Below are 26,698 nucleotides of genomic sequence, written 5' to 3'. Positions count from 1 at the left end.
GAGAGTTGGCTCTGGACAAAGCGAGCTACCGACAGAACAAATGGGTCGTATTCAGCAGAGGGAAGGCCCTAGGATTAAGAGAGAGTGGGGCAAAAAAGCGAGATCTTAGCTGGGACTCGGAGGAAGGAGGGAAGGACTCTGGGCAAAGAGGCTAGCCAGTGCCAGTGCCAGGGGCCTGGTGTTATTGGATCAAAGAATCGTGTGGAAGGAGCAAGGTATAAGAAGCCTTGGCGCAACAGCACACAGAGGATTTGATTTGGCTTTTAAGCCTAGAGGTGAGAAGGAGCCAATTAATCACTAAGCATTTCTTTAGTGCCTTCTGACTGCCAGTCCCGGCCCTCAATGGAGCCAGTGGGGTTCATTGAGTAGGGAGGGGGGTGCCATGGGCAGACCTGTTACAAGATGATTTGGATGACTGAATGGGGGATGAACTGGTGTGCGGAGAGACTGGAGGGGAACCCAGCAGCTTCTGCAGTAAACCAGGTGCCAGGCAGGGGATAAGGGCAAGAGGAGGAGAGAAGGGGGCTTCTGGGAAGTGCTGCAGAGGGGAAATGGACAGGCCATGACAACAGCCAATGGGACAGATGGTGAGAGAGAAAGAGAGAGAAGTCCACAAGGCCACCTAGGTTGAGAGCCCAAGGACCTGGGAAGAGGCCTCGGTGCTGATAAGGAGAGTGGGGATGGGAGCTAGAGCCTGAAGCCTGTTTGGGAGGCCGGAGAGGCTAGGGCTGGATGAACTGATCAGGGAATTGTCAGCATCCACACTGGCCTTAACTCTAGGGCATTGCATTTTCCACAAAGGTGATAAGCTGACCGCCCAAGTTCCTCTGTGCCTCTGCGTCACTTTTCTGCACTCTGCTCTGCCCTTGCCCAAGCCAGGGTCCTGGAACCTTAGACTAAAAAAGGAAACTTAGAAGTAGTTGACGTGAACCACCTAATTTTCCAGAAAATGAAAGTGAGCCCTGGGGAGGGCAGTGACTTGGCCAAAGTCATAGAGAGCTAGTTGGGCTAGCCCAAGATCATGACTCACCACCACCCTGGGCTCTTTGCAAGGCCTTCTGGGCCCTGGCCACATTCTTCCTAAAACTGAACACTGGAAATCTGGCCCGAGTGATCTAAAGGCCAGGCAAAGGGGAATGGGCCAAATACTCAGGATTTGTGCCCAGGATTGTAGGAGCTTTGGGGAGCTTTGGGGTATTTGCCCATTCATGGAACTGAGAAGCTACTCACAGGCCCAGCTCTTTCTTGGAAGCACGGCTGGCTGACTGGCCAGCCTACACCATTCACCAATCGGAGAGCATCGGAGGGTAGCCGTGAGGGAGGAGGGCTCAGTGGGGGTGGCTTTTAGGAGGGACTAATCTTCCCAATGCAGTCGGAGACTGAATTGAAGGATGGCAAAGGGACCTTGTGGTCTATGCTCCCACCCATTTTGCAGATGAGTAAACTGAGAAGCAGAGATGGTGGGAACAGGGGCTAAACTTTATTCATGTTCAGAGCACAGATCCACATTCTAGGAAAGGAGCAAAGCCACAGGTCTGTTTGAGAGCTGGGGGCAGACAGCAAGGAGAAGCTATTCTGTAGGCCAGGGATTCCTTTTAATCTTCCCATTCGTCGTCCTCATCCTCCTCAGCACCCTGGTCCTCCTCTTCATCTGTGAGGGAATGAGGATGCAGGGTGAGGGAGCCAGAGCCCCTGACCACCGAGATCCCCTCTCAGGTAGCCCACTGCCCCCACAGAATTCCTACTCAGCCCACGGGAAGGCCAGAGGTGCTGGGAAGGGGTTATGTCCTTTCTCACCTGAAGAGTGGATAACTTTGCTCCGCTTCTGCATGACATGCATGAGGGCCCCCACCAGCCCCTCAGAGCTTGGGGGCGGGGGAGCTGGGAACTCCTGGGCCCCTGGTGTCTGTAGGGAGGGCAGGATCCAGTAAAGATCTCAGACTTGGCCCACCAATATGAGGCACACCCTCCCCCTTATGTTCATCCTTCAAGATTCCTTCCCTTTGACTCAGTCCCGCCGTCAGGATATCCCAATGACCTCTTCCCAAAGCTGACTGGGACATCCCCCAACCCACCAATCCTCCCTGCTTCCCCCACCAAGCCCCAGGCCCACCTTGTTGAGCTGAATGCCCTGGCGAATCTCTTCAAGCAGGGCCCCTCGGCCTCTAGGGGCCACAGCCCCCCCAGATGAAGGTGGAGATGGTGGAGGTGGAGGTGGCGGTGGTGGAGGTGGGGGTGGCCCTGACCCAGGAGCTGGTGGCAACAGCTGTGGGGGTGCTGGAAGCCCCAAGTGGAAGGTGGGTGGTGGTGGAGGTGGGGGACCCCCACGGCCAGGAGGAGGTGGGGGTCCCCGTGGAACTGGTGGAAGTCCACTAGAGGTCCCACCAGCCCCAGAAGGCAGTGGGGGGAGAGGTCCCGACCGACCTCCCCGACTCCCAACCAAAGAGGAGCTGGGGGGCCGCTGAGGGGGTCCAGCACGAGATGGGGGTGGAGGGGGAGGAACAGGGCCTATAGATACCAGAAAGACAAGAAGGTAGCAGATGGTTAAATGACAGGCTATGCATCCCCTCCTCCGTCCCTTCTCCCTCTGCCTCAAGATTTGGGGGTTTAGCTAACTATGGGAGTCATAAGGGGTTAGGGCTTCCCCGGGCTCTTGGGTGGAGCTCTCAAGGGACTGGGCTAGGGATGCTTGCCTTGCCGCCTCATCTCCTCTCGGACAGCCTCTAGGCCACCCTGGTCCTCGATGAAGTCATAAATGAGCTTTGAAGTCTCTGCATCTGTCAGCTGGGCCTCACTAATCCCAGCTCTGGAGAAGAGGCTGCGCAGGTCAGGGTCCAAGTTATTCACCTGTTGGAGGCAGGGCCACACGTCCCCATCACCCTAATGCCCAATCCCAATTCCTTCGAGAAGGCTCTGGGGGAAATCTGGGAGGAGGGACTCTTTGCCATGGCAATGGGAGTACATACGTCAAATCCGCTGTGAGGGTCCCATCCAACATGGCTGACATGCCTAGAGAGAGGGCAGAAGGTTCGGCTTAGGGAGAGGACAGACGATGTCTGGTCCCAAATCCCCTCAATTCTGGGGCTGAGGCTACCCAGCCTCCCTTTGATCCCAGACTCTCAGAAAGCCACTGCAGAGGTCACAGCCTTCACTTCTCATCTCCAAGTCCCGGGGCTACAGCCACACTCAGATTTCCAGCGTCCGGAACAAACCAACTTTGTCTTTGCCCTTCCTGTCGCGGAGGCAGTTGGCTGGGTTCTGCCTCCACCGCCTCATCTCCCGCTCCCAGCCCTCTAGTCTGCCTTCTGAACCTGCTCTCTTCAAGGTTGCCCTTGTCAGTGGGCCAGAAAGGGCAAGCCCAGGCCTTTTCCTCAGGCTTCTCTGGGCCTCTGGCGCTTTCTTCTGAACACCCCCTCCCTCCGTAGCCTGCTCCTGGTTCTCCTCCCCCCACCTCATCTCCTCTCCAGCCCAGGGACCCCTAGAGTCCAAGATTTCAAATCTCATCCAGTGTCCTGGCTCAAGCAGGCTGACACGTGCCCCTGGGGAGCCCTCACAGTCAAAGGCAGACGACTGCTGCCAGGGCCACTGACACTCTTCACGACTGCCTCCAGCTTTCTTTCTTCCTCAGCCCCACCAGAGCCCATCAGTGGCCACCCAGGAGAGGGGGGTTGCTCGCTCCTCCCTATAGGGGCTAAGTGGACCCCTCAGCTCCTCCCCATGGGATTCCCTTAGATGCTGCCAGCTCTGCCTACTCTGCTTTCTGGCCACACTGGTGTCTGGGCTGTTCTCTCTCAAACATCTATTTGCTCTTCATTCCTTCCTAGAGCCTCCCTCCCCCTAACCCCTCAGGTGGAAAGCAACCTCCCAGGCCTCAGAGGCCCCATGCTGATTTGGGGGGACCCCTCGCCTCCCACCTTAGAGTCAATAGTGTGTCAGTTCCAAGGCAGAAGAGTGGTAAGAAGGGCTTGGCAATGTGGGGTAAGGGACTTGCCCAGGGTCACACAGCTAGGAAGCATCTGAGGTCAGATTGGAACTGAGGAGCCCCCCTCTCCTGGCCTTGTGCTCTATCCACTGAGCCATCTAGCTAGCCCAGGTCCCCTGCTAATTAAAGTAATTGCTAGCTATGGGTAGGGAAGAGGAGCTCCAGGGTCCTAGCTCTAAAGCCAAGACTACAAATCCCCAGGTACTGTCTAAACATCTGGCAAGTGGGTGGGTGGGGACTGGAGAGGGATGAGTATGGCCTGGGAAGAGGAGGAAAGGGCCTCACTTGAACCCGCTGGGGGCTCCAATGTCAGCTTTGCTGATCTTCTTTTTCCCTGAGCGCTTCTTGTCTGGGGGAGGAAGAGTCGGTGCAGGGAGCCCCCGGTACCGTGAGGATGTGATATCTGGGTTCTGTATGTCCACGGCAACCAGGCCCAGAGATGCAGAGCCCGGGGTGCTGGCTGGGACTAGAGATGGAGGAGGAAAAAGAGCAATGGGATGGGGAAGGGCCAACACCACAGCTGCCCATTCCTGAGTGGCCTTTTCCTGCTGCTTACCACTGAGGTCCCCACTGGGCTGGAGAGGAAGGGGTGTGGCGCCCCCTCGTCTTTCTGCGCCAAGAGATCCTGGAGGGTGAAGGGTACCCATCAGAGCCGTTTCCCTTCTTTGGCCTTTCTTACCACCCCCAGAGCTGGGCATTATCTGGGGCAGGGGGGAGGAGGGAGGCAAGCTCTGTGCATGTGTGTGTGTGTGTGTGTGTGTGTGTGTGTGTGTGTGTGTGTGTGTGTGTGCATGTGGATGACCCAGAGAGAAAGGACAAATGGAAGAGGGACAGACAGACAGACTGAGAGGAACAGAGGTCCAAAAGGAGACGTGCCACAGAGGGCTTGATGGCAGGCCTCGAGGAGGAAAGGGAGCGAGACTGTGTTCCCTGCCCAGGAATCCACCCCTTCACCAGCAGCCTCGGCCCTAGCCCCGGCGGCTCTCACCAGCATTCTGCCTCTGGCTTCTTTTCTGAATCTTCTCCTCTACCAGTGCCCGGAAGGCTTGGGCCTCAGCCTCATCGGCAAAGTTCAGGCCAGCTTGGCAGTCCTGGGAATGCCCCCCCCCAAGCCCAAAGTGGTGAGCTCCAGTTCTGGGGGACCGCCAGTCTCGCAGACCCTTCTGCAGATCCCCACCCCCACTCACCCCCACTCCAGCTAGTTAACTCACGTCACCAGGGAAGGTGTGGAAGAATGGGGTGGGGGCAGAGTAGACAAGCTGGGTGTAGATTTCTTGCTCCCAGAGGAGGCGCCCTTCCTGGGGATGGGATAGTAGAGAGAAACTGAGAGAACGAGAAAGCAAGGCCCCGAGGAACAGAATGTAGCAGAGAGAATACTGAGGTACCCCAGAAGGCCCCGGACTGTACCTGGAGGCCATAGAGGCGGATGAAATAGGAACGCCGAGGATTGTCTTTCACAAAGCAAATGGCTCCACTCAGTTCTTTCTGCCAGCGCCCACCAGTGCTGGGTAGTGCCAGGTACAGCTGGGCCACTGAGGTTGCCAGGGTCTATTTCCAGGCAGCCCCCAAGACAGAGAGGAAGACTTGAAAAGGACCTGAGGGCACTTAGCAGTGCTCCCCCCCCCCATTCTAGCTTTAGCACCAGCCCCCCTTTCCTGACAGCAGAACCGAGGGAAAGAGCTGAGGGGAGGGGGTAGGCCCTTGAGGCTTCCCAAGAGGGATCCAGGGCTGAGAAACACACACCCAGCATTTTCGGCCCAGGAGAGCAAACAGCCTTTGGTTCTCATGATCCTGCAAAAGGCCCGATGGCACATTGTGCTGTTGCTGCTGCTGCTGCTGCTGCTGCTGCTGCTGCTGCTGCTGCTGCTGCTGCTGCTGCTGCTGCTGCTGCGGCACTCCAGGTCCCCGAGTCCCCCGACTCATGGTAGGCCTCCCCTTCTTGCCTTCCTCCTTGCCTTGCCTTGCTTTCCCAAATAGCAGCAGTGACGACGGGGCAAGAAAGGGAACTTCCGCACCCAGTGAACAGGAAGCCAAGAAAACCACATTGCCCTAAGCCCAACCAATGGCCTTCTGGGGCCTCCATCCTGGCTTCGGCCTCCCTCCCAGGGCTTGAGTGAGAGTGGCCAATGAGAATAAGCCCTGTTCCAGTATCTGGGTCTCTAAACCTTTCTCTGTCTTCATCCCTCTTATCTCTTCCTCAGGGCTGTGTACCCACCCTCATTTCCCTTTTGGGGTGAGAGTTGGACTTCGATTCTTGATCAAAATTGTCATTCACTCCTTTTCAGTCATGTCTGACTCTGGGTGACCCCATTTAGTGCTTTCTGGCAAAGATACTGGGGTGAGGGGGAGTTTGCCCTTTCTTTCTCTGGCTCACTTGTCAGATGGGGAAACCTGAGGCACCCAGGGTGAATCGACCTGTCTAGGGCCACACAACTGGGAAGTGTCTGAGGTCACATTTGATCTCAGGTGTTCCTGACTCCAGGCCTGCCACCCTAGTCACTGCCGTGTCGTGTCACCTAGTGGCCCATCGAATTCAAGAATGCATTATTTGAGGGCAGGTTGTTGAACATTGAGAGCATCGGGCTTGGCTACAAGGGCAGTTAGCTAGACTGGGAACCTGTTGGATGGCAGGGCCCCCAAAGTAGCTAGCTTGTGCTTCAGGGCTCTCTGCTTGACCGTTTGTGGAAAAGCTGCTCCCAGGGGGCACAAAGATCTGTGGAGATGAATGTCAAGGCTCGTCAGGGGCTTCAGCAAGGCCAGCCTGGGTGAAAGCTGGCAGAGAAAGATCTGTGTCCACAGAACCAGGGGGAGATGGCGCTAAGCAGGCACGTTTGTGGGAGGGGCACAGAGGAGGCCTGTGTTGAAAGAAGGCCACTGGCCAAGAGCCTGTGTCTGCGTCCTCTGAAGGGGTGCCCAAAGACCCAGCCAGGGTTGGAGGGGCCAGAAGTCAGAGGGCAGGCTCAGGAGCAGCCACAGGGGGACACTTGGGCTGCGTGTCAGCACAGATTTCCTCAGGCCCAGAGCTGCTCCAGAGGGCAGGCTCAGGCAGAGGCCAGATGCCTTCCTTTCCCCGGTGGGGGTGTCTCAACCTCCTACCTCGGCCCTCAGACACAAGCACACAGATCAGGGTTCCCAAATTCTCTTTATTCTTTACATTTTCTCAAGCATGAAACCAACTGGTCAGGGGAAGGGATCCAGAGACACCAGGCCTGCCATTCCTCCTGGGGACTTTGATCCCTACAGGGAGAGGGAACCCAGCCCAGCCTGGCCCTTCCTCTGGAAGGCAGGCTGATTGTTCTCAGCCCCAGGAGTCCTCCTCTCCTCTCGGCGGTCCTTCTCCCTCCTCCATCCCCCCCCAGCCCAAACATACAAACGTCTCCCCAGGCATGCCCAGTGCCAGATGGAGGGCACGGTGGCCCCAGGGTGAGGGAGCTTCCAGCTGGGCTTCTGAGTCAATGGCCTGCCCCCTTGCTCTGGCCTGTGACTGCCCAATCGGTGAAGATGAAGCCGAGGCTCATGGCCATAATCACAATGCCCAGAGCTGCGAAGGCAGCTGCCTGTGGGACCAGGAAGGAGATCTAAATCCTAGGGCAGTAGGCGAGGCCCTCGAGCCTGCCTGCCTGAGCCTGACACTATGGTGGCTCCCAAATCGGCCCTTCCCCATCCTTCCCTCGGGCCTGGGCTCTCTCCCTCCCTCCCACCCCAGCAGCTCTCCCCCCTTTCTTCGATGGGCATTCCCACCCCCATACCTGTATCTTGGGCCGAGAAATCAAGGACTCCTGGGCTGTCGGGATGATTCGGATGTAGAAAATGCTGGGAAGGATGAAGATGAGGCTGGGGGCTGATGTGGCTCCTGGGAGGAAGGAGGAAGGAGAAGAGGGTCACAGTGGCCCTGAGAGCAGCAGTTTGGAGGAGCAGGGAAAAAGAGGAGACTGACCAATGACTCCAAAGATGTCCCGGATGTTAGGCACGAAGATGACAAGAATGTTGACAAAGGTGAGGAGCCCGAGGGCAATGGTGCCATGCCGGGGCCAGCTGAAGGCTTTGGAGGGGAACAGGAGTCTCTGGATAGCTCGGCGGATCTGGGAGAAGGAAGACAATGCCGGGCTCAGGAGGAGTCCCAGACGCTTTCCCCCTTCTCCCTGGGCTGAGCCCAAAGCACAAGGCAGGGCAGGGCCAGGCCCCTCTGGGCCTGGGAATGCCCTCAGCATCCCTAAGCCCTCCCTCCTCCCCGCACGCCTGGCCTGGCCATGCCACCTGCATACACGCACACCCACCGGGAAAAGGACGACAGGGACTGTGAGTGTGACCGCCATGAGCACAGCCAGCCTTACACAGAGGATCAGCAGGTCTGTCTGGCTGTACATGTGGAGCATCTCTGCCTCCACGTGACCTGAGAAGGTGACCATGCACATGCCCACACGTATGCACACGTACACACGGATGTTGACCAGGGTGGGAGGCCAGCCACCATCCTTGTGCCCCACACCACCCCTCTCACTTCCCTCTCACCCCCCACCTGGCCCTGGGCCCAGGCCGTTGGCCTCCATCCTTCTCTCACCAAAGAAGGTGAGGTAACCGAACGTTGCTGTCAGTCCATACATAAGAAACATCGCCCCGATGGACATGTTGGCCACGTTCTGCATCCGGCGCTGGGACGGTCTGGGCACCGACGGAGAAAGGTCAGGGCGCTCACTCTGCTGTTCTCCTGCCCTAGCACCTCCATTACCCCAAACCTTGGCCCTGGGCTTCCCACAAGTCCCCTCAGCGGCTCAGCTTCGCTGCCTCCCTCCCTACCTGTGCAGCTCCGTGTAAATGGGCAGGACTTCTGGGTGGCAGACGAAGGCAAAGGCCAGGATGGGGATGGTGTAAGCTGTCTGGGGGGAAATTTGGGCTGGAGCCACCAGGGATGGGGTTTACCCTTCTGTGGGTTATCCCACCCCTATTCCGACTCTGTCCTGACTAGGCCAACCGTCACCTTACTAGGGGCGAATTTCTCCTGGGCCAATCCCAAGAAGCACCTTCCCAGCCTCCTTTTAGAACTCAGTTTGGTCCTCCCTAAAATGGAGATGATCTTCTAGTGGCGGGGAGAGGGGAGCCCTGAAGCAGCCTTACCTGGGAGTTGATGGTGATGAGCCGGACTTCACAGCTCTCATTGAGGCCCTTGCGGGGCTCCATGGTCCAGTTCCCACTGGTCAGGGGGCACTGGATGGAGAATTTCTTATAGATCACCTGCAAGGGAGGAGGAGCAGAAGGAGACAGGGTGGGATTTCCAGGCCAAGGTTTCCGCCCCCTCCCCAATGTCAAAGGCCCTCAAACTCACAGAGGCCAGGAAGAAGACCATGAAGGTGAGGGAGAGGCCACTGGTATAGCCCAGGTACCCTGTGCAGGGTAGGGGTGGGAACATACATGGGCAAAGGGTTAGATACGGGAGCCCACTGCTCCAACCCCTCCTCCTTCCTTTCCCCAGAGAGATGGGGGCCTCTGGCCTGACTCACCCAGGTGCCTCATGAGGGCCAGGGGCAGAATGATGCCAATGCTCACGATGATGATGAGAACGTTACCGTTCAGGAACCAGGAGCTGCAAAGGGTGATGGGGCGGGTGGGCCAGATCCTGAGGCTCCCAGGTGACCCTCCGCCCCCCCCCAAACCAACCCAAATCCAGACACAATCAGACGCCCACTTCTGGGCCAAAGAACCCCCTCTGAGGTGAGCGGGGAGACCAAGCCGGCATGCAGCAGGACACTTCTGGCCAGCCAGACAGCGGCCGCTCAGTTCTGATCAATGACAGCTGGACGGGCTGTTGGAGGCAAGCCTGGCCAGGCGGGTCCATTGAAACACTGAGATCTGTCTCAGAGCAGGAAAGATTGCCTGCCCTGGGGGGGTTGGCGAGCCAGCCAGCATCTGCTTGGAGGGGTATTTCAGAAGGGAATCCTTAATCAGACACGGCTTGGTCTCTGGGGCACATCCCAAATCCAGAGCCCACAGTCAGCCAACTGGGCAGCGACATGGCCACAAGTAGACAGTTAGCCGGGCACTCCAGACTAGAGAGGCAAAGCGAGACAGCTGGACAGCCAGGCGGGCCAAACAGCTGTTCACTTACAGCCAGACAGTCACAGCTGGACAGAGAGAGCGAGACAGCCAGCCGTCCACAGCTGGGCTGTCAGCAATCCCAGCTTGCTGGTCAGATGGAGACCAGAACAAAGTGCTGGCCAGAGAGATGTCCCCAACCGAAAGGCTGCTGCCTAGCCCACTCACCTGGACTCGGTGACCTTGGAGTCTAGCAGAGTTCTGATGACCAAGGGCAGCTCAGACTTGATGATGTACAGATAACTGGACATGGCTAAGAGGGGGGAGGGGGATGAAGCTTCGTGGCCCCCAGCTTCCCGAATCCAGGCCCTTCCCCCTGGCATGGCCTTCAGGCAGCCTTACCCCCAATGTTATGCAGGCAGATGACTCCGGCTGCAGCTACTTTTCCAGATGTCCCAAAGGCCCGGTGACCTAGCTCCTCATATGCCCGGATCCCTGGAGAGGAGGTCACATTGGCAGAGTCCGGGCAATGGGCGGGATGGGCCAAGGGAAGGTCTGTTGGAGGGAGGGACTCACCGATAAAGCTGGCACATGTGAGCAGGAGGTGGATGGAGTAGGCTGAGAGGAGGGCCATACACAGCAGAAAGGCTCTGGGGGAGGCAGCAAATGGAGCTGGGCTCAGTGGGGAGGCCCTTCACACATGGCCCCCAGAGCCCCCTCCCTTCCCCCCCCCAGCCAACTACGGGGCCGACTCACAAAAAAAGCAGGACACCAGTGTTGGCCATGGCATAGGCCAACCCTAGGATTCCGCTCCCCATGATGGCATTGCTGAGGTTGAACACTGACATGCCCAGAGATGTCTTCCCCTCAAACTGCAATATGGGACAGGAAGAGAAGCAGAGATGGGTGGAGAGAAGCCAAGGCCAGGCTAGGGAAAAGGGGGAGGAGATGGGACCTTGAGGAGCAGAAAGGGGAAGCCATGGGGCACTACTCACATCAGAGAACTGGACGGCCTTGTTCCCTGGGGGTGGCTGGGGCAGGAAGCCATCCAGCTCAGCCTGGGATCTGAAAGGTGGAGATTTAGGGGCCCCAGCTCAGGCCCAGTGGGCTGTGACTTTTCAGGCTCTTTCCCTCCCCATCTCCAGCCCGTTACTTACTGCTCAGGCTCCCGGAGCCCCCTGGGGACCAAGCCATTCATCCTAGGCTCCTCCATCATGAGTTCCATCCTGGAAGAGATAGGGCTGAGGGCTCAAGAGCCTGGCACTTTGTGGGGTTCCCCCTCCTCCAGCTCTCAGGGCACATGCTCTGCCCAGATTCTCCCTCCTACCCTCACCCCTTGTGTCTTTGAGCACAAGAGAGAGGCTGAAGGGACCCAGAGGCTGAGGGAAGAGGGAGCCAGAGCCAGAATGTAGCCCCCGTGGCTGCTGGGAGGGTGGCAGCTTCTCCAGCCTGGGGCCACTTTCATTTCCCTCCTATGTTCTCAGCGCCTGACCTTGAGGAAGAGGTAGAGGTGCTGGGGGGCCAGGAGGCCTGTGGGGGCCAAGGATCGGGGGTGGGGGAAGGGGGAGAAGTCTAGGCTCTCCATGATCTCTTACCCTGACAGATCGGTTGCATAGATATCTGGCTGCTTCCAGCTGGAGGGGTTCAATGGCTCAGCCTCTCCCGCCTCCTCCTCCTCCTCCCCCCCCTTCCCGCCAGGAACCCCCGCCCCACCTCCGGCCCAATGGGGGCCAGCCTGCAGCCCGCATTTTCTCTCAGGGGCCGGCAGTGCTTTCAGTTTCCCTCCTTCCTGGTGGGGCAGCCTTCTTCCCCTGTGCCCTCTTCTGGGCTCTTTCCTCGGCACCTCCAAACCCTCTACCCTGGGCAGCTTCTGCAGCCCCAGGGATTACCTCTTTGGAGGTTTGGGGGTGCTCCCCTCTGCCAGCTCTTACCTTAAGCTCCTTGGCTGGGCCTGGGACCCAAGTGGCTCTTCCCTCCAAAGGCAAATTTCCCTTTCTTTCTCTTTCTCTCCATTTGAACTCATGGGACCCCCAATTCCAGCCTTGGGGGTCTTCCTTAACTACTCAGCTTACCAAGCTCACTATACAGAGTATCCAGCTATTCTGGTCTCTCCAGTGTGGCCCCCAAAGAGCACCTCTTTCTCAGAGAAGCCCTGGCTTCCTTCCAAGACACATCTCCCCAGAATGGAGTGCCCCACCTCCTCAAATGACCTGCTTTCTAGCTGGGCAGCTTCAGGATGCAGGGAATAGAGTTCTAGAGTCACGGGGACTTGGGTTCAAACCTGACCTCAGACACTTCCTAGCTGTGTGGCCCTGGGCAAGTCACTTTTGCCCCAGTTCCTCATCTGTCAAAGGAGCAGGAGAAGGACATGGCCAACCACTCCAGTATCTCTTCCAAGAAAATCCCAAACAATGGAATCCCAAAGAGTTGGGCATGAATGAAAAGCAAGAAGCCCACCTAGAGCCCCCCTGATCCACTCCCCAACCCTAACCAGATGTTTCTAACCCTAAACCTGATGCTACCTGACAGGCCCCAGGCCTGGTGCTGGGGATCAACCAATTGCAGCTTCTTGAGTAGAGAAGTGACATGCCAAGGCCCAGCTCTAGGCTGTCTGGAACTGGGGGAAACGGAGCATTTAGATGGAGAAGGGTCCAAAAGACTGTCAGCAACAGCTTAAGGGCCAGTGGAGTCTTTCTGGCTCCCCAGGCCCTGAGCCCACCTACCTACCTACACAAGGAAAAGAAGGCAGAGTCTGAGGCAGTTCTCAGAAGTGTGCACCCAGCAAGGGGGGAATGGGAGCAGCAGGGCTCCCCGTCTGTCTTGCAAATCAGATTCTACACATGCTTTCTCCTGAAAAGGCCCAGAAAGCAAGAAAACTACCATTGTCCGGCTCCTGTAGCAGGCAGGGGGATTCAGGGAAAGGGAAGGGCAACTCGCAAGAATGCACTGCCAAAGGCAGAAAGGGAGATGATTCCATCGAAGGAGAAAAAGGGTGGCTGAAAGAGACAAAGTGCAGATGGGAACCCGTGGGGAAGCTCCCGGGGCCCCAGCCCAAGCCGTCCCTGAGCCACTGGGACAACGCAACACCGAGAGAAGCCCCAGCAGGCTGGGCCCAGCCCTTCCCTCCGCAAGTGTGGCAGAGCCCAGCCCTGACATCAAGGTCACGGTCGGGAAGCAGGCGGGAAGAACGGGCAAGTGCCAAAAGCAGCCCTCTGTGATGAGCCTTTCGGGTGTCGGGCAGGGATGCTTGAGGCCCAACCAAATGCGGAAGAGAATGACTCAGAAGCTTCTACAAGCCGAGGCTCAGAGCAAAGCATCAGAGAAGAAAGAACTAGAGAGGGAATTGACCATTTGGTCACACGTGTTCTTTACATGCTCCTGCACCAGAATCCAGTTCCCATAGGCTGTGTGTGTGTGTGTGCGCACGCATGTGCACACACATTTTGGAGGAAGTGTAGCCAAGCCTTTGGAGGTGGGGGGATGATTCGTACCAACTGATGCTACCATACTATTTTAGTCAATCACTTTTTCTACAAGTTGAGGTTGGCTGACAAATTGAGGGGAAGCATGCTGGTAGCCCAAGCACTAGCAACCAGAGCCCTGGGGATGAGTCTTAGGATTATGGGAAAAGAGGCAAAATCAGTTGGGGGGGGGGGGAATGAGGATTTAGATGTTTGCTGGTACTACCATATGAACTGCTCTCCCTGCTCTAGCAACTTCATTCTCTGAAGACTTCAGGGACTTCCCATAAGCCTCCTCGGCTTTGTCGGTCAAAAACTCCCAAGTGTCCATTTGGTCATTTCTTAGGGTAAGCTGATATCTCGTTCCCCTCAGATGCCAGAGCAGAGCCGGTCGTGCCCCAGAATGGGTCAGATCTTTCCTACTGTCAAAAGTGCTGTCCTCAGTTCTTTATGCATCCTTTGGCTATTTCTTTGATCCCTTTCAAGTGTACCTGGGCCTCTGCTGGGGCAGAGGGTATGTATGTGCGATTTAGTGACATCTGGGGCATGGTTCCAGAATAGCTCTGCCAACGGTGTACCAGCTGCCTTTGCCAGTTGGATGGGCAGGAGGTGGGGCCTGAAAACAGATTTCCTTTGCATTTCCTGAATTCTTGGTGATTTGGAGCATTCTTTCATATTTGCTAGGAGCTTGGATTTCTTCCTCTGAGTAGTGCCTGTCCATTTCCCTTGACCGTTTGGGCCCTCAAATGGCCTATATCTCTTCTTATAGATCTGACCTAGTTCTTTATCAAGCTTGCAAATGAGACCTTGTTGCAGAGTTGGCACCGTGCCCCCCTGCCGATTACTGGCTTCCCTCCTTCATTCGAAGGGCATTGAGTTTGTTTGCGCAGACACTTCAAATGATTTTTCACTCTTGTGAGTGTCCATGTTACTTTCCATGACCCATCTTCTCTACTCCCTGGTGGCCTGCACTGGCCAAAGGTACTTCGTTCTTGCACTTGGGATCCATTTAGGGTGTACCTTTTGGTGTCTGAGTCGTGGATCTGTTTGGAGCTCACTGGGGCGTGTGGTGTGAGCTGTTGCTCTAAACTTAAGTTCCGCCACACTCCTTTTCTCCCCGTGGCTTTGTCCAACCCTGAGTCCAAACCTGGGCCTTTGCCACCAGAGTGTCAAGAGTCGGCATATGGAGTAAAGAAGGAACTGAGAGCCTGGGTGCAAGGCCCACCTGTGACACACACACCCTGTCAGCTCTCCAGACCTGAGTGGCTCCACAAGAATCATGGCTTGGACAAGCCACTGAAACTTCCCTGAGTGTCAGTTTCCCCATCTTTCTGGCAGTGCTGGAGGAATGGCAGCTGTTAGGATTGGCCTGGACCCAGGAGAGGCAGGAGGCAAGTACGGATGGCCCTTGGCTCTGGCTTCTTCTCTCTCGGTCTCCTCGATCCCCACTCCCTTACCTTTTTCTCCTTCTCTCTGTACCCTTTCTCCCTCAGTTCTGTCTCCTTTTCTCTCTGTCTCTTTTTGACTCCACCTCTCCTCTCAGTCTCTGTCCTCTCTCTTTATGGCTTGTCTATTGCTCAGTGTCTCTTTCTTTGGCCCTTATCAAGTTTTTTCTCTGAGAAGAATGAGTCTCTGGGAATAGTCAATAGAAGAGCCCCTTCTCCCCACCCCCACTTTAGAGATCCAGTTGAAGACTCCACCATCATCAGACACATTGATGCTTTCTCTGTCTCCACTCCGCCCCCCCCCCCAATCCAGGAAAGGGCAGTGAGGGTGGGAAATGCTCTGGGCCTCACTGGGGTCAGGAAAAGGGAGGAGAGGAACTGGCATGGGGACCAGGCTCCCCCCTTGAGGGGTTGCTTCCTTCCAAGGAGTTTGATCCCAGTGGGTGGGCTGAGGTCCTTCCCTTAAAAGGAAGTCAAATTGTTCTCAGCCCCTGAGGGGCCATCCCTTCCAGTTGGTTGACATAATCACACATGTGTTGTCTTCAAAAGTAGACTGGGAGGGGCACAAGGTCTTTGGAAAGGCTGAGGGTACTTGGGCAAGGTCTAGCTAGCACCAAGATCAGCTAGTGAAGCCCCAAGCCCTCAGAGGGCAAGGGTTTGCCCTGCAATCCCTGCTCCCCATTGCAGGAAGCCATCCCCTCCCTGAGTGGTCCTCTCTGGGCTTTCCTCTGGCAGTAGTGTGCCCCATGATCCCAGCTCTAGGCCCTACAGAGCCTCTCAGAGAACCATCAAATTGGAGGGTTGGCAGAGACTACGGTACCCACCACCCAATCCACCCCCTCCAAAATTGTCCACTGTCTCCTTAAGGATTCCCCAAGCATGGGAGAAACAAGCCCCTTCTCCATACAGTGCCTGCCACTTTGGTTCAGCTCTTTGCATCAGGAATGTTTATCCTGACACAGAGCCTAAATGGGCCTCTGAACCTTTCCTCCATTGCTATTCCTAGTGTTGCCCCCTGGGGTCAAGCAAAACAAGGTGAATGGGGCAGTTGGGTGGCTGGCTCAGAAGATTGAGAGCCAGGCCTAGAGATGGGAGGTCCTGGGTTCCAATCTGACCTCAGACACATTTTAGCTGGGTGCCCTGGGCAAGTCACTTGACCCCCATTGCCTAGCCCTTCTCACTGCTCTTCTGCCTTGGAACCAGTACATAGTATTGATTCCAAGATGGAAGGTGAAAGCAAGATAAAGCAACCACACCCACACCCACACATGCGCGACAGTCATCTTCTCTTATTCAGGATAACCATCCCCAGCTTCTTCAACAAATCCTCCTTTGCCATGGATGCCAGGCCCTTCCCCATCCTGGCTGCCCTCCTCTGGACACTCTCCAGCTTAAGGAAGGATCTTCCTTGTGCCTCCTAATGTGGCCTAAAAGTAGAGCAGCTTCTTCCGGTTAAGAGAGCAATGTGAGCTCCTCAGCTCTCCCACCCAATTCCCCTTCCCCAAATATCTGAAAAGGCCCCAAAGAAATGAAAGTGAGCCCCTCACCCAATTCTGAGCTCTGCAGAAGGCAGTGAGAAATAACTGGAGCCTGCCCTACTGGAGTAGGCCCCTGCCGGCCCCTGGGGAATCACTGACTATCCCGATATTCATTTCCAGTCAGCATTCTTCCATTCATGGGCTTGCAATTACTCTTCCCATATTAACAGACTGCTGTACGTCTAGTGAGGCAGGTAGAACCAACTAAGCCTGACTGAGCAAGTCCTCTTCCTGTTGTCCCTGGCTACTTCAGGAGCCTTCTGTCCCTAGACCCCCTCTGCTAGCCTTAGCCAGAGCACGGTCTTCTCAGCTCTTTGGCAAGGGTCTTTCTCAGCATGCTTCAACCCTGGGGACCCTGCCTCGTTCTCCAGAGAAACTGGTAGGGCTGGTAGCAGTCATGCCTGTTCTTGTCTAACTCGAATCCACCAATAGAAATGGCTGTTTTCAGTTGTCCCAGGCTAGAGGGGGCTGCACGAGTACATCGTAGCCTGGAACAAGAAAGATGTGGCCTCTCTCCTTTCTGGAAACTTGTCTGGCCGTTCAGCCATCTGAACTGGAACAGAATCTCTCATACACCTTTCGGCTGAAGCATGATCTCAGCCGAGGGCAAAAGCAAATTGAAAATTTAATTTAAATTAACTTATTTATTTATTATAGATATTACATATGTATTATAAATTAAATTTAAACTTAAAAAATAAAAAAGCTAAAATGAAACGAAAGCAATCAGGGAAATGACATTTTGATAAACGATAACACAGACAACAGAGTAACATCCAAACATTTTCATGGCAAGCTTCTCTGATGAAGGTCTCTTTTCTCAAATATAGAGGGAAACTGAGTCAAATAGGTAAAAGAATGGCTATTCCCCAATTGTAAATTGTCAAGGGCTGTGCACAGATGGTTGTCAGAAGAAGGCAAAGCTATCTAGTCATATGAAAAATGCCCTAAATTCTTATTGACTGGAGAAATGCCAATCCTACCAACTCCGAGGTCCTACCTCCCATCTCTCAGCTATGGTCAGTGTTGGAGGAGAGGCTGGAAAAAAGGTACCCCAAGGAACTGTTTGTTGGTGGAGTTGGGAACTGGCCTAAGCATTCTGGAGAGCAGCTTGGAACCGGATCTAAAACCATACAGACCCCTTGACCTAGCCCTCCCACTGTTAGGTCTGGGCCTCAAAGAGGAGCCATGTGGACCAATCCTTCTTTTGCCTCTCTAGAACAGGTTCGGGTGTTCTTGTTTTCTTTCTCCAGTGAGATGAGGGGGACGTCCCTGGACCCAGCAGGAAATCTGTGATTAGAATCTCCGCATCTTTCTCCCCTCACATTTGTCCCACTGCCAGCTGGGACAGTCTCTTAGGCCTGTCTCCCGTGTCAGCACACCAGTCCAAACTAGTCAATAAACATTTCCCAAGCACTTACTCTATGCCAGACACTGTGCTAAGGATCAGTGGCTGCTGAAACTCTCCCTGCAGCTTCATTTCTACAGAACCCATTACTCCATTAACAACGTGCTAACTGCCATGCAGGCTCTTCATCTGAAAACCAGGACTCCGAGCAGTTCTGGGCCTTCAACATCCTCCCACTCTTCGTCCATACAGCCCTCAGGCCAGCCCGTGATGCCCCTTGCGGTTGTGGGGGTGAAGGAAGCCTGCCCCACAGGCCTCTCTCTATTCCCTACTGGCTCTGTCAATAAAGTATTCTAAGCCATCTTACCATTGCTGTGTATGCTTCACCCAAACTCCGCTCTAAATGTTGTTGGCTCCCAAGATGGCTGTGAGTGTATTGGTGAAGAAGAGCCTTCTCGTGGAAATTTGGCTCCACTCCCGTCTCTGTCTCGGTCTCACTCTCAGAACCCCATCTACCATGGAAGTGTAATGTTTGCCTCTGGGATCAAGGAGATTCTGGAAACGTTTAAGCATCCGTGAGCAGCAAACCTAGGCCACCCCCTGCCCCTGGCTCGCCTGCCTTCTGTACATAAAAGTGCACTTTACAGCACGAAGCTGAGAGGTGGGGATGGAAAAAAACCAGACGATGGCCCCTAACTCAAAGAGAAAACGAGTTGAGAACTTGTTTCCATTTGGGCGGCCCCTTCCCCTCCCAAGGAGGCACTTTGAACCTTTGTTTGAAAAAGGAACGGGAAGCCAGGCCTTGGAAGTTAGCAGGTGTTTATTGTTCACACAATAAAGCCGCTGATTCCAGGGGGTGCCTAGTGGTGCCTCCCCTCCCTCTGTTCTACTTCTCAGCAAACGGGACAAGCAGCCATAGTAACAGCATCTCTGGAGGAGTTGTACCTCCCTAGTAGACACAAGGCCCCTGAGGGGGAGTTATGGGGTGGCTGCAAGTTCCTCCTGACCAGGCCCCCTCAGTTCTGCCTGCCTTGGATGTCAAGTAGCCAGCACCCAGGGGCCACTCTACCCAAGTCTTCAATCACTGTGAAGTGGGTGAGCCAGCCCTGCTTTACTCGAAAGGAGCAAGCCCTGGGTGAGAATGTAAACAGACCCAGGGCTCAGGAGCCTCACTGCCCAAGAGTGGCACCGAAAGACCCTGACCCCTCAAAGCCAAGAGGAGGTCTGGAGGCTGCATTCAGATCTCTCCATCCCCCAGAAAACTAGTAGGAAGAGCCTCTCAACTCAGGGCAACTTCTGGGGGAAACTGGGCTAATGGTCTGGCAGACTGGAGAGCTGCTGGGATTCAGACTGAGCGCTAAATCTGTCATCTTCCTTGGGAGGGAGGGAGGCAGGCAGGCAGGCAGGCAGGCAGGCAGGCTGGCAGGCTGGCAGATAAGGGGAATGCAGAGATAGAGGCAGAGGGAGGTAGCTGGTGGCTTGTTTCACCCAGGATCCCCTTTCTTGGCAGCAGCTGGCACAGATAGGATGGGGAGAGAGGGAGGGAAGGAGGGAGGTTCCTGGGGTCAGGAGGCTGTGGGGGTAGTAGTAGTGGTGGCAGCGGCGGCGGCGGAGACGGCAGTGGTGGTGGCAGCAGAGGCAGTAGCAGGGGGAGAGTCGGCTGCGGCCTCATCACCTTCCTCGGAGTCCCACACCTCGGACTGCAGGTAGTCGGCAAATAGTGTCTTAGCACGGTGGAGAACCTTCCCGAGGTGATGCCTCCGCACCAGGCGGTCAAAGTGCATGGCTAGCTCATTGTAGTCCATACTACGCTTCATGATATGGTCCCGGTGCTCAAGCAGGATGGCCAAGCACAAAAAAAGCATGAAGGGATTCCCTCGGCCAAACTCCTGGGGTGGCGGGAGGCTCACAACAGCTCCGGCTGGCGGTGGGGGGGGGATGGGGGGCGGCGGTGGTGGCAGAAGTGTGGTTGAGCAAGGCGATGACAGGCTTTTCCCCAGGGAGCCCCCCTTGTCGCTGCTCTCCTCCCCTGCCTGGATGGGCTCTGTGGACAATGGGGATTGGGCTGCTAATGGGGAGGTAGGAGGAATCAGAGGTCTCAGGGACGGAGCTGAAAAGGACTTGGTCATATGAAGAGGTAGCGCCAGTGGGACCAGCACACCAGCCCTTGTGCTTTCCTCCTCCGTGGCCAACTGGCCTAGGAGCTGTGAAGGGATGCCCCACTGCACCTCCTCAGCAGCCTGTAAAGCTGGGGCCTGGTAAGGCCGATGGTCCTCAACACTGGCTTGTCTGGCTAGGGGCTTCTCCCTAGAGGCTGGCTCCTCACTCTCCTCCAGAGCCAGGCTCTCCTCCTTCTTGTCTCCCCTTGGATGCAGCACTTTGTTTCCAGTTTCGTCCAGGCCATAGTATGTGGGCCTCAGCATATGCCTCTGGCGAATAGGCTGCTCACCATCTCTGGCTGAAGCAGGAAAGCCCACGAGCTCTACCTCTTTTTCTGGTGGGTCTGGGGGCAAAGAGCTCCATGTTACTTCCAGCATCCTCAGAGCATCTTCAAAGGCAAATTCACGCTTGAGCTCAAGCAACAGCCAACGATAGCAAAAGAAGAGGTCATCGGCCCCAGTGGAGAGGAGGTAGCTATAGAATTCAGGGTCTGAATACTGGAGCAGAAGCTTCAGGTGGGAGAACTTGACGGACATCGCCTCACCATCCAGGCGGAAGTTGGCCTCTAGGCGCTTCATGATGCCACAGAAGCAGATGAAGGCATGGCCCTCATTGTCCATGACAGCTAGGATGGGGGAGGCAATGTCGCTCATGCCCTGGCAGTAAGAGATCTGGGGGTGGGTGACAGCATACGTGGTGAGCAGGTCGTGTAGGGCCAGGAGGTGGGGGTTGTCCTCAGGCCCCGCGTAGTAGGGATGGGCACGGTCTGTTCGCAGGACGTCCTTCAGCACATTGCTGCGGATGAACTCCAGGTCCTCAGTGCTGGTGCGCTGCTGCCACTCACTCTTCAGCTGGTTGTATTCAAGTGTCTTCCGTTTCATATAGTCCATCCGCTCCTGGCCCGTCAGTCCATCAGGGTACACATTGAGCAGGTACCTCCACACCACCTGAAGTCAAGGACAATTGGCCACAGGCCCAGTGAGGAGACCCACTGGCTAGACTCTGACCCCATGTGCCTGCCTGTGCACACACATGCACACATGCGTACACGCACGCATGCCCATGTGCCTAGAGCAACGGTTATGCTGAAGCCTGAAGTGGGAGAGGCACTGGTGCTTAACAAAACCTCCCCTGTGCCCTCCCCAACAGTGACCAAGGCTGAGCTCCTCACCAAAGCTCCAGTAGCAGCAACATCAAGCAACCCTGATCAGAAGGCTTCAGGCTCAAAATTGGGAGTAATTTGGGGTCAAGATGGTAAGACCTCCTAAGGACAAGGCAGAGTCAATATGGACAGAAAGTAGAAGCAGCCCCATAACTGCCAAGGCCAACTCTGCCTGTGTCCTCCAACCAGAAGAAGGGCACATGGAATCCATCCCATATTGCACTAGGAGGTTGCCAACCCCAGCCCCAGGCCAAGGACTAAGGCAAACAAGTTGTGCCTTGCCTTGCGGAGGGAAGGCTCCACTCCTCCATGGTAAATGCGAAGGCGTAGTTCTTCAGGCCGGCACAGCTGGCCCTCACGGTTCAGGTAGGTGTGAAACTCGGCATCACTGAGTGGGGGTTTAAAGGGCTTGAGGTCTTCCCCATAGGACCAGCTCAGTACCTGCTGGACCTTGGAGAGTGTTCGACCCACCTGGAAGACATATGGGGGAAGGGGGGAAGAGGGGAGCAGAGCTCACCATGACCAACCTGCTCTCCGGACTCTGCCTACCCATGCCTCCCCACTGTGAGAAATGCACCACAGGACCAGAGAAGCTGGCAAAACTGGAAAGAAATGAGGGTAGAAAGAGAGGCAATGCCAAGTACTGCCATTTCTCCAGGACTCTGAAGTTGACCAAGACTCTCCTCACAAGGTGGTGAAATCAAATCAATATGCTTATCCCCATCATACAGAAGAGGGAGCGGAGGCCAGAGAAGCACAATGATCTGAACCTGGGGCTCCCTTTTTCTTTCATTTGTTCCACAGTGGGGAATAAGTTGAAGCACCTTCTAGGAGACCTTCCCCAGGGCCTTCCTAGCCTGAGATGGCGCTTACACACCTGTGAGAGGATGGACTGCGTGAAAGGCAAGGCCACAGCCGTCAGAGAGCGCTTCTCCACAGGCAGCAGGTCAGTGCCAATGACATCCTTGGGACTAATGATATCCCAGTCTTCCAAGAGGGGACCTAGGTGAGACAGGAACACTAGCCTCAGGGATGACCCAATTCCCATCGGAGCCCCCAAATGACACCATGTCTATGGGATCAAAATGGTTCTCTAATAATATCCCACACCACTTGCAGATGGAACTGGGCCTGGTCTACTCTGGAGATCCAGAGGACAGGAAATTTAAGGAGGGATTCTACCCCTGCCACTCCTGCCTCGGCCCTAGCCGAGCTCAATGGGGGGAGGGGGCCTAGGGGAGGTTCACTACATACTTTCCTCCAAAGGTCTGACGTCCACACGCAGCTGGAGGTAGGGCTGGGAGGAACTAGTGAAGGCTGCACTCAGATCCCCCTCTGAGGTCAGGGGGATATAGACCTCAGGACCCATCTTCTCTCGGCCCAGGTAGCTGATGCCAAAATGCTTCTTCCTGGGAAGACAGAACAACCTGAGGCCAGGTTCTGCCTCAGCCTTGCCTAGCTCATGTGAACAGAGACAGTGGGGTACAGAAGCCATGGGATTCCCAGGTGAAGAAAAAATTACTCTGATGCCCCTTCTTCCAATAGGATCCAGGCCGGAAGGGTCTCAGGGGATTATTTGTCTGGCTGGACCCTTGGCCAGCAGGAGAAAATGGAACAGGGAGATCTGCATGAAGAGACCATTGATTACATAGGAAGAGCCAGACCAGCAATGAAGGCCAATGCCGGCAAAGAGAGAGCAACAATGGCCCTGGGGAAAAGCCAGCTCAATGAAGGCAGAGTTAGCAGGCTGGAAAGTTGCACCAAGCCTTTGGGGATGCCCTGGATCTTGTTCCACAGAAGCCTCCCTCCCCCACCTGGACTTCTGCCGGGCTGCTTCTTCCCAGAACCTCCTCTCCAGGAACATGCCCAAGCCAGCTGTCCAGGCTCCATTCCTGCTTCTCATTCATGTTCTGATCCCACCATCCTCAGCTCCCTTTTGGCGATTGAGTGGAAGCTCCTTAAGGGCAGGGACTGTCTTTCTTTCAAGATGTACCCTCCCTATTCCCAGGGTCACACAGCACAGTGTCTGCCAAAATGTGGATTAGATTTCTTGTGTTTAGGGGGAAAGCTGCTGCTGTTGCTGCTGCTGCTGCTGCAAAACGAGGCAGCTCCATGATCACAGCTCCTACGCCAGGTACCCTAGGCCCCTGAGAGGGAGAAAGGGCTTGAGGGATCATTCACTGAGTGGGAAACTGAGGCCCAAGAGAGAGACAGTGCCTTGTCCAGGGTGGGCCAGGAGCAGCCTAGCTTGGCCTGCTGGCAGAGAAGGCACCCAAATATTCCAAATATGCCATCACCATAGCTAGAAATGCATCTGGAATTTTGCAGAAGTAACCAAGATGTTTTTGTATGCCTTTGGACCCAGAAACCCCATCACTGGACATAAGCCCCACGGAAGCCAACATCAAGGCACAGAATTGTCCAAAGGGTGGCAAAGAACATTTCAGGAATGCAGAAAACAACATGGGTACTCACACACCGGGGAATGTCTGAACAAACCAACTGATTCAATGAAAAAGCATTTTCTTTCCTTCCCAGCTATCTCCCACAAGTGAAAGCCAAGCCAGACCAAACCTTGCAACAGCCATGCAGAGTCAACCAAAAACAATACACCCCCCCTACCCCTGGCCACATCCAAAATCTGCATCTCACTAGCTTCTTTGTGGCTCGGTTACTGAATTGATTGGAGTTCTGAAGTTGATCAAAGTTGCTATTACAATAGAAAAAGTTCTCCTGCTTCTGCTCCCTTCCCTATGCCTCAGTTCAGACATGTCTTCCCAGGTTTCTCTGACCCCATTCCCTTCCTCATTTCTCATAGCCCAATCATATGCTGTAATTTGTTCAGCCATTTCCCAACAGATGGACACCCCCTTCCATGTCCAGTTCTCTACCACCACTCAAATAGTTTTTTGAACAGATGAGTTAAGAACATTAACCTGGGAGTTCTTCAAAGGTAGAGGGGCTCACTTGGTCTTTCTCTGTACCTGGCAAACAGTAGACACTTAATCAATGCTAACTGAATGACCAATCTGGGTCATTTTCCTCCTCCTCCATTTTAAAAAAGAGTGAAATCTCTCCAGATTATAGGACCAGCAGCAGCAGCAAGTCAGCAAGTATGTCCAGTGACAGAAGTGCCACTGCCATCCCTGTCTGGAGACATCCAATGTTCTCAAATTAACTTGGGTCTGACACAGTCTCCCTTCAGGAGAATGGAAGCTACCTGAGAGCAAGTCCAGCACTGAACAGAATTTCTATCAACTGAGAGGAGCCTCAGGAAGCCAAACACAGGTAGGCCGGGAATCAAGGGCCACGATGCCCTGAATGGATGACATGCCTGCCCACTTACCCACTCAGGTCAAAGGCTCGGATCAGGATGTGCTGCAGGACATCTAGGGAAGTGATCTGGGGATCCACAGCGAATGTCCGGAAGTCAGGTTGCAGGAAGCCCTCGACCTTCTGAGGGAGACAGGACATCCTAGTGGTCAGGCTGGTGTGACTCCCCAGGGATGGAAACCAAGTTGAGAATTACAAACTCAAGGAGATTTCACTCCTTCCAAGATCCCAGATTTCCTCATCAACAACCAATGTTGCCCCACCTCCTGCCTTAGCTACTCTGGAGATTTTCAGCTGCTTTCATGACCAGGAAGCTCCAGAGTGGAGGCAGGACTGAGCAGACAGGGTTCACTGAGTACAGGGGACTTGGCCTCCTTGCTGCCATGAAGGAAGACAGGCCCTTTGATCTGAAAACTGGCTCAAGGCCCAAACTGCCTGCCAGGACCACAAGACTGAACTGGACCTAACCAGGTCTGATGGGGGGGGGGGGGAGCCAATTCTATGTGTTCTTCCCCTTCCCCTAAACTGAGGTAAACTGCTCAGAGGTTTCGCTCACCTCAGCCCAGTTTGGACCTGTGATGGAAGACAGATGGGGAGTAGGGGGGGTGGGGTGGGTTGGCTAGCTGGACCTTCCTCCTGGGCATGTGTCCTCCCAAGGTTTTTCTGCTATCGCACTCGTGTCCCCCCCCCCCCCCCCATGGATTAAATGCCCTCCTTTGGCCTGGGCTTGAGCTCACCAGCAGTGCCTTAGCTGGAGAGTCATCAAGAATCCCCCAAGGCAGATTCTCTAACCCCCTGGGGTGCTGGCAGTGCCCCAGGCTCCAGTCCCTTGAACTGGCATGCCACAGCCATGCAACAGGTGAACCCACACACAAAGTTTCCAGAAAGTGAGGAGGAGCCAATGCAGGGCTTGCCGGCAATTCGTGTCAACTGTCTGGACCCTCTAATTAAGCTGCCTTTTCTCTCGGGCCAGTTCCCAGCCTGGGGTCCTGAAAGGGACAAAGGGCCAGACCAGATCCCAGCTTCTGGAATATGGAATTAAATGGCACTTCCCAAATTCCCTGCCTGAGCCTCAAGTCTCACAGGTAGAGTTGGAAGGGACTAGGAGAGGCTAGCAAGATCCCACTCTCTCATTTGACAAGCCATCCAACTGAGGTCCAAAGAGAGCAAGGTCATCGGGTGGAGTCGGGGGCTGAGCCCACAGTTTCCAGAGTTTCCTTGAACCCAGGATCCTCATCTTGAGGTCTTGTAGAGGCCTCGGGGAAAAAAGCACTAGTTTGAAGGTTCCAATGTGCCAGGTGGGGCGGGGTAGGGGTGGGGGTGGTGGGGGTCTGGCCCTTGCCCTTCCCAGGCTGCCTCAGTTTCCTCCTCTACAGGATGAGGAGGGGGCTGGTCAAAGGGAGATCTTTAAAGGAGGCCGAGGGCTGGCCCTGAGAGGAGCCTGCCAATGTCTCCCACGAGCACGCGCGCCCCTCCCCCCAGCGGCCACCGTCCAGCCTCCGCCCGGAGCCCCAGGGTCTGGAGGGCTCGCAGCCTCACCTTGACTCGGACCCGGACCACCTCCCGCTGCTCTTCATCTTCGGCCGCTCCTCCGGTCCCTGGGGAGGCCGCCATCCCGTCTCCTCTGACCTGGGGCCCAGGAGCCTCGCACCAACAACACTGCCACTGCCGCTGCCGCCGCCGCCGCCGCCGCCACCGCCACCGCTGCCTCCCAGGGTGACAGTTACCTTCCGAGTGCGCAGGCGCCCACGCCCACAGAGAGTACACGTAGAGTTGTCCCCAGCTTCAGGGCGCCACGCGCCTGCGCACTCCCTTGGGCCCGCCCTCTCCCCCCTCCGGAACTTCAGTTACTACATAGCCCCGCCTTCTGCACCTCGGCAGGCACTCGAGCAAACCTCCGATTCGTCCCACTCTTCCTTCCTTTGGTTCACAGTGCCTCGGGCTTCCTCTCCCCACCCCCCAGGTCAGCCGACGGTAGGCGGGGCCTCGTGCGCACGCGCGGGCAAGCCCACGTGACCTCGGGGCGGAGTTCACCGACGCCTGCGGCTCGCTCCGCCCTCTCTGCCTGGTAGAGGGCCAAAAAAGTCCCCGTCTGCAGACCTCCTCTGGTAGCCTTGGCACCTCCCGCCACCCCGTGAAATCTGTGAAATCAGATGGCCCAAGTTCCCAGGGCCCCTGCCAGGCTCGCTTCCTTGCTCTGTGCCAACCCTCTGCTGTTGCTCTTCGTCTTAACACTTAC

General features: G+C 55.6%; 3 protein-coding genes across 4 annotated transcripts; all 3 read right to left on the bottom strand.

Annotated features, from left to right (window-relative positions):
• Window positions 1–1,458: 1,458 nt before the first annotated feature.
• Window positions 1,459–6,000, bottom strand: WAS (WASP actin nucleation promoting factor). Its single transcript, XM_003342300.3, has 11 exons — window positions 5,726–6,000; window positions 5,390–5,530; window positions 5,194–5,280; window positions 4,971–5,073; window positions 4,539–4,607; window positions 4,268–4,448; window positions 2,967–3,009; window positions 2,694–2,847; window positions 2,114–2,508; window positions 1,798–1,906; window positions 1,459–1,651 (listed from the first exon to the last, which is right to left on the bottom strand). The coding sequence occupies exons 1-11, from the start codon at window positions 5,903–5,905 to the stop codon at window positions 1,596–1,598; spliced, it is 1,518 nt and encodes a 505-aa protein (XP_003342348.3). The 5' UTR covers window positions 5,906–6,000; the 3' UTR covers window positions 1,459–1,595.
• Window positions 6,001–7,105: 1,105 nt separating this feature from the next.
• On the bottom strand, window positions 7,106–11,685 carry SLC38A5 (solute carrier family 38 member 5). Its single transcript, XM_007507671.2, has 16 exons — window positions 11,608–11,685; window positions 11,170–11,238; window positions 11,008–11,077; window positions 10,769–10,884; window positions 10,589–10,662; window positions 10,415–10,507; window positions 10,241–10,325; window positions 9,481–9,563; window positions 9,306–9,364; window positions 9,098–9,214; window positions 8,780–8,859; window positions 8,544–8,644; window positions 8,260–8,375; window positions 7,920–8,064; window positions 7,732–7,835; window positions 7,106–7,539 (listed from the first exon to the last, which is right to left on the bottom strand). Exons 2-16 carry the CDS (start codon window positions 11,235–11,237, stop codon window positions 7,435–7,437), a joined length of 1,416 nt encoding a protein of 471 aa, XP_007507733.1. The 5' UTR covers window position 11,238; window positions 11,608–11,685; the 3' UTR covers window positions 7,106–7,434.
• A 6,921-nt stretch (window positions 11,686–18,606) lies between these two features.
• On the bottom strand, window positions 18,607–26,673 carry TBC1D25 (TBC1 domain family member 25). Of its 2 annotated transcripts, XM_007507672.3 has the most exons (6): window positions 25,999–26,673; window positions 24,473–24,582; window positions 22,381–22,535; window positions 22,004–22,128; window positions 21,409–21,597; window positions 18,607–20,911 (listed from the first exon to the last, which is right to left on the bottom strand). In XM_007507672.3, exons 1-6 carry the CDS (start codon window positions 26,071–26,073, stop codon window positions 19,370–19,372), a joined length of 2,196 nt encoding a protein of 731 aa, XP_007507734.1. In that variant the 5' UTR covers window positions 26,074–26,673; the 3' UTR covers window positions 18,607–19,369. The 2 variants fall into 2 exon arrangements, with proteins under 2 accessions (XP_007507734.1, XP_007507735.1); XM_007507673.3 differs by lacking the exon at window positions 21,409–21,597.
• Window positions 26,674–26,698: the final 25 nt, after the last annotated feature.

This window comes from Monodelphis domestica, chromosome X (genome assembly GCF_027887165.1).
Source record: "Monodelphis domestica isolate mMonDom1 chromosome X, mMonDom1.pri, whole genome shotgun sequence".
Classification (NCBI taxonomy): Eukaryota; Metazoa; Chordata; class Mammalia; order Didelphimorphia; family Didelphidae; genus Monodelphis; species Monodelphis domestica.
This window is presented reverse-complemented; position numbering and strand designations above follow the sequence as displayed.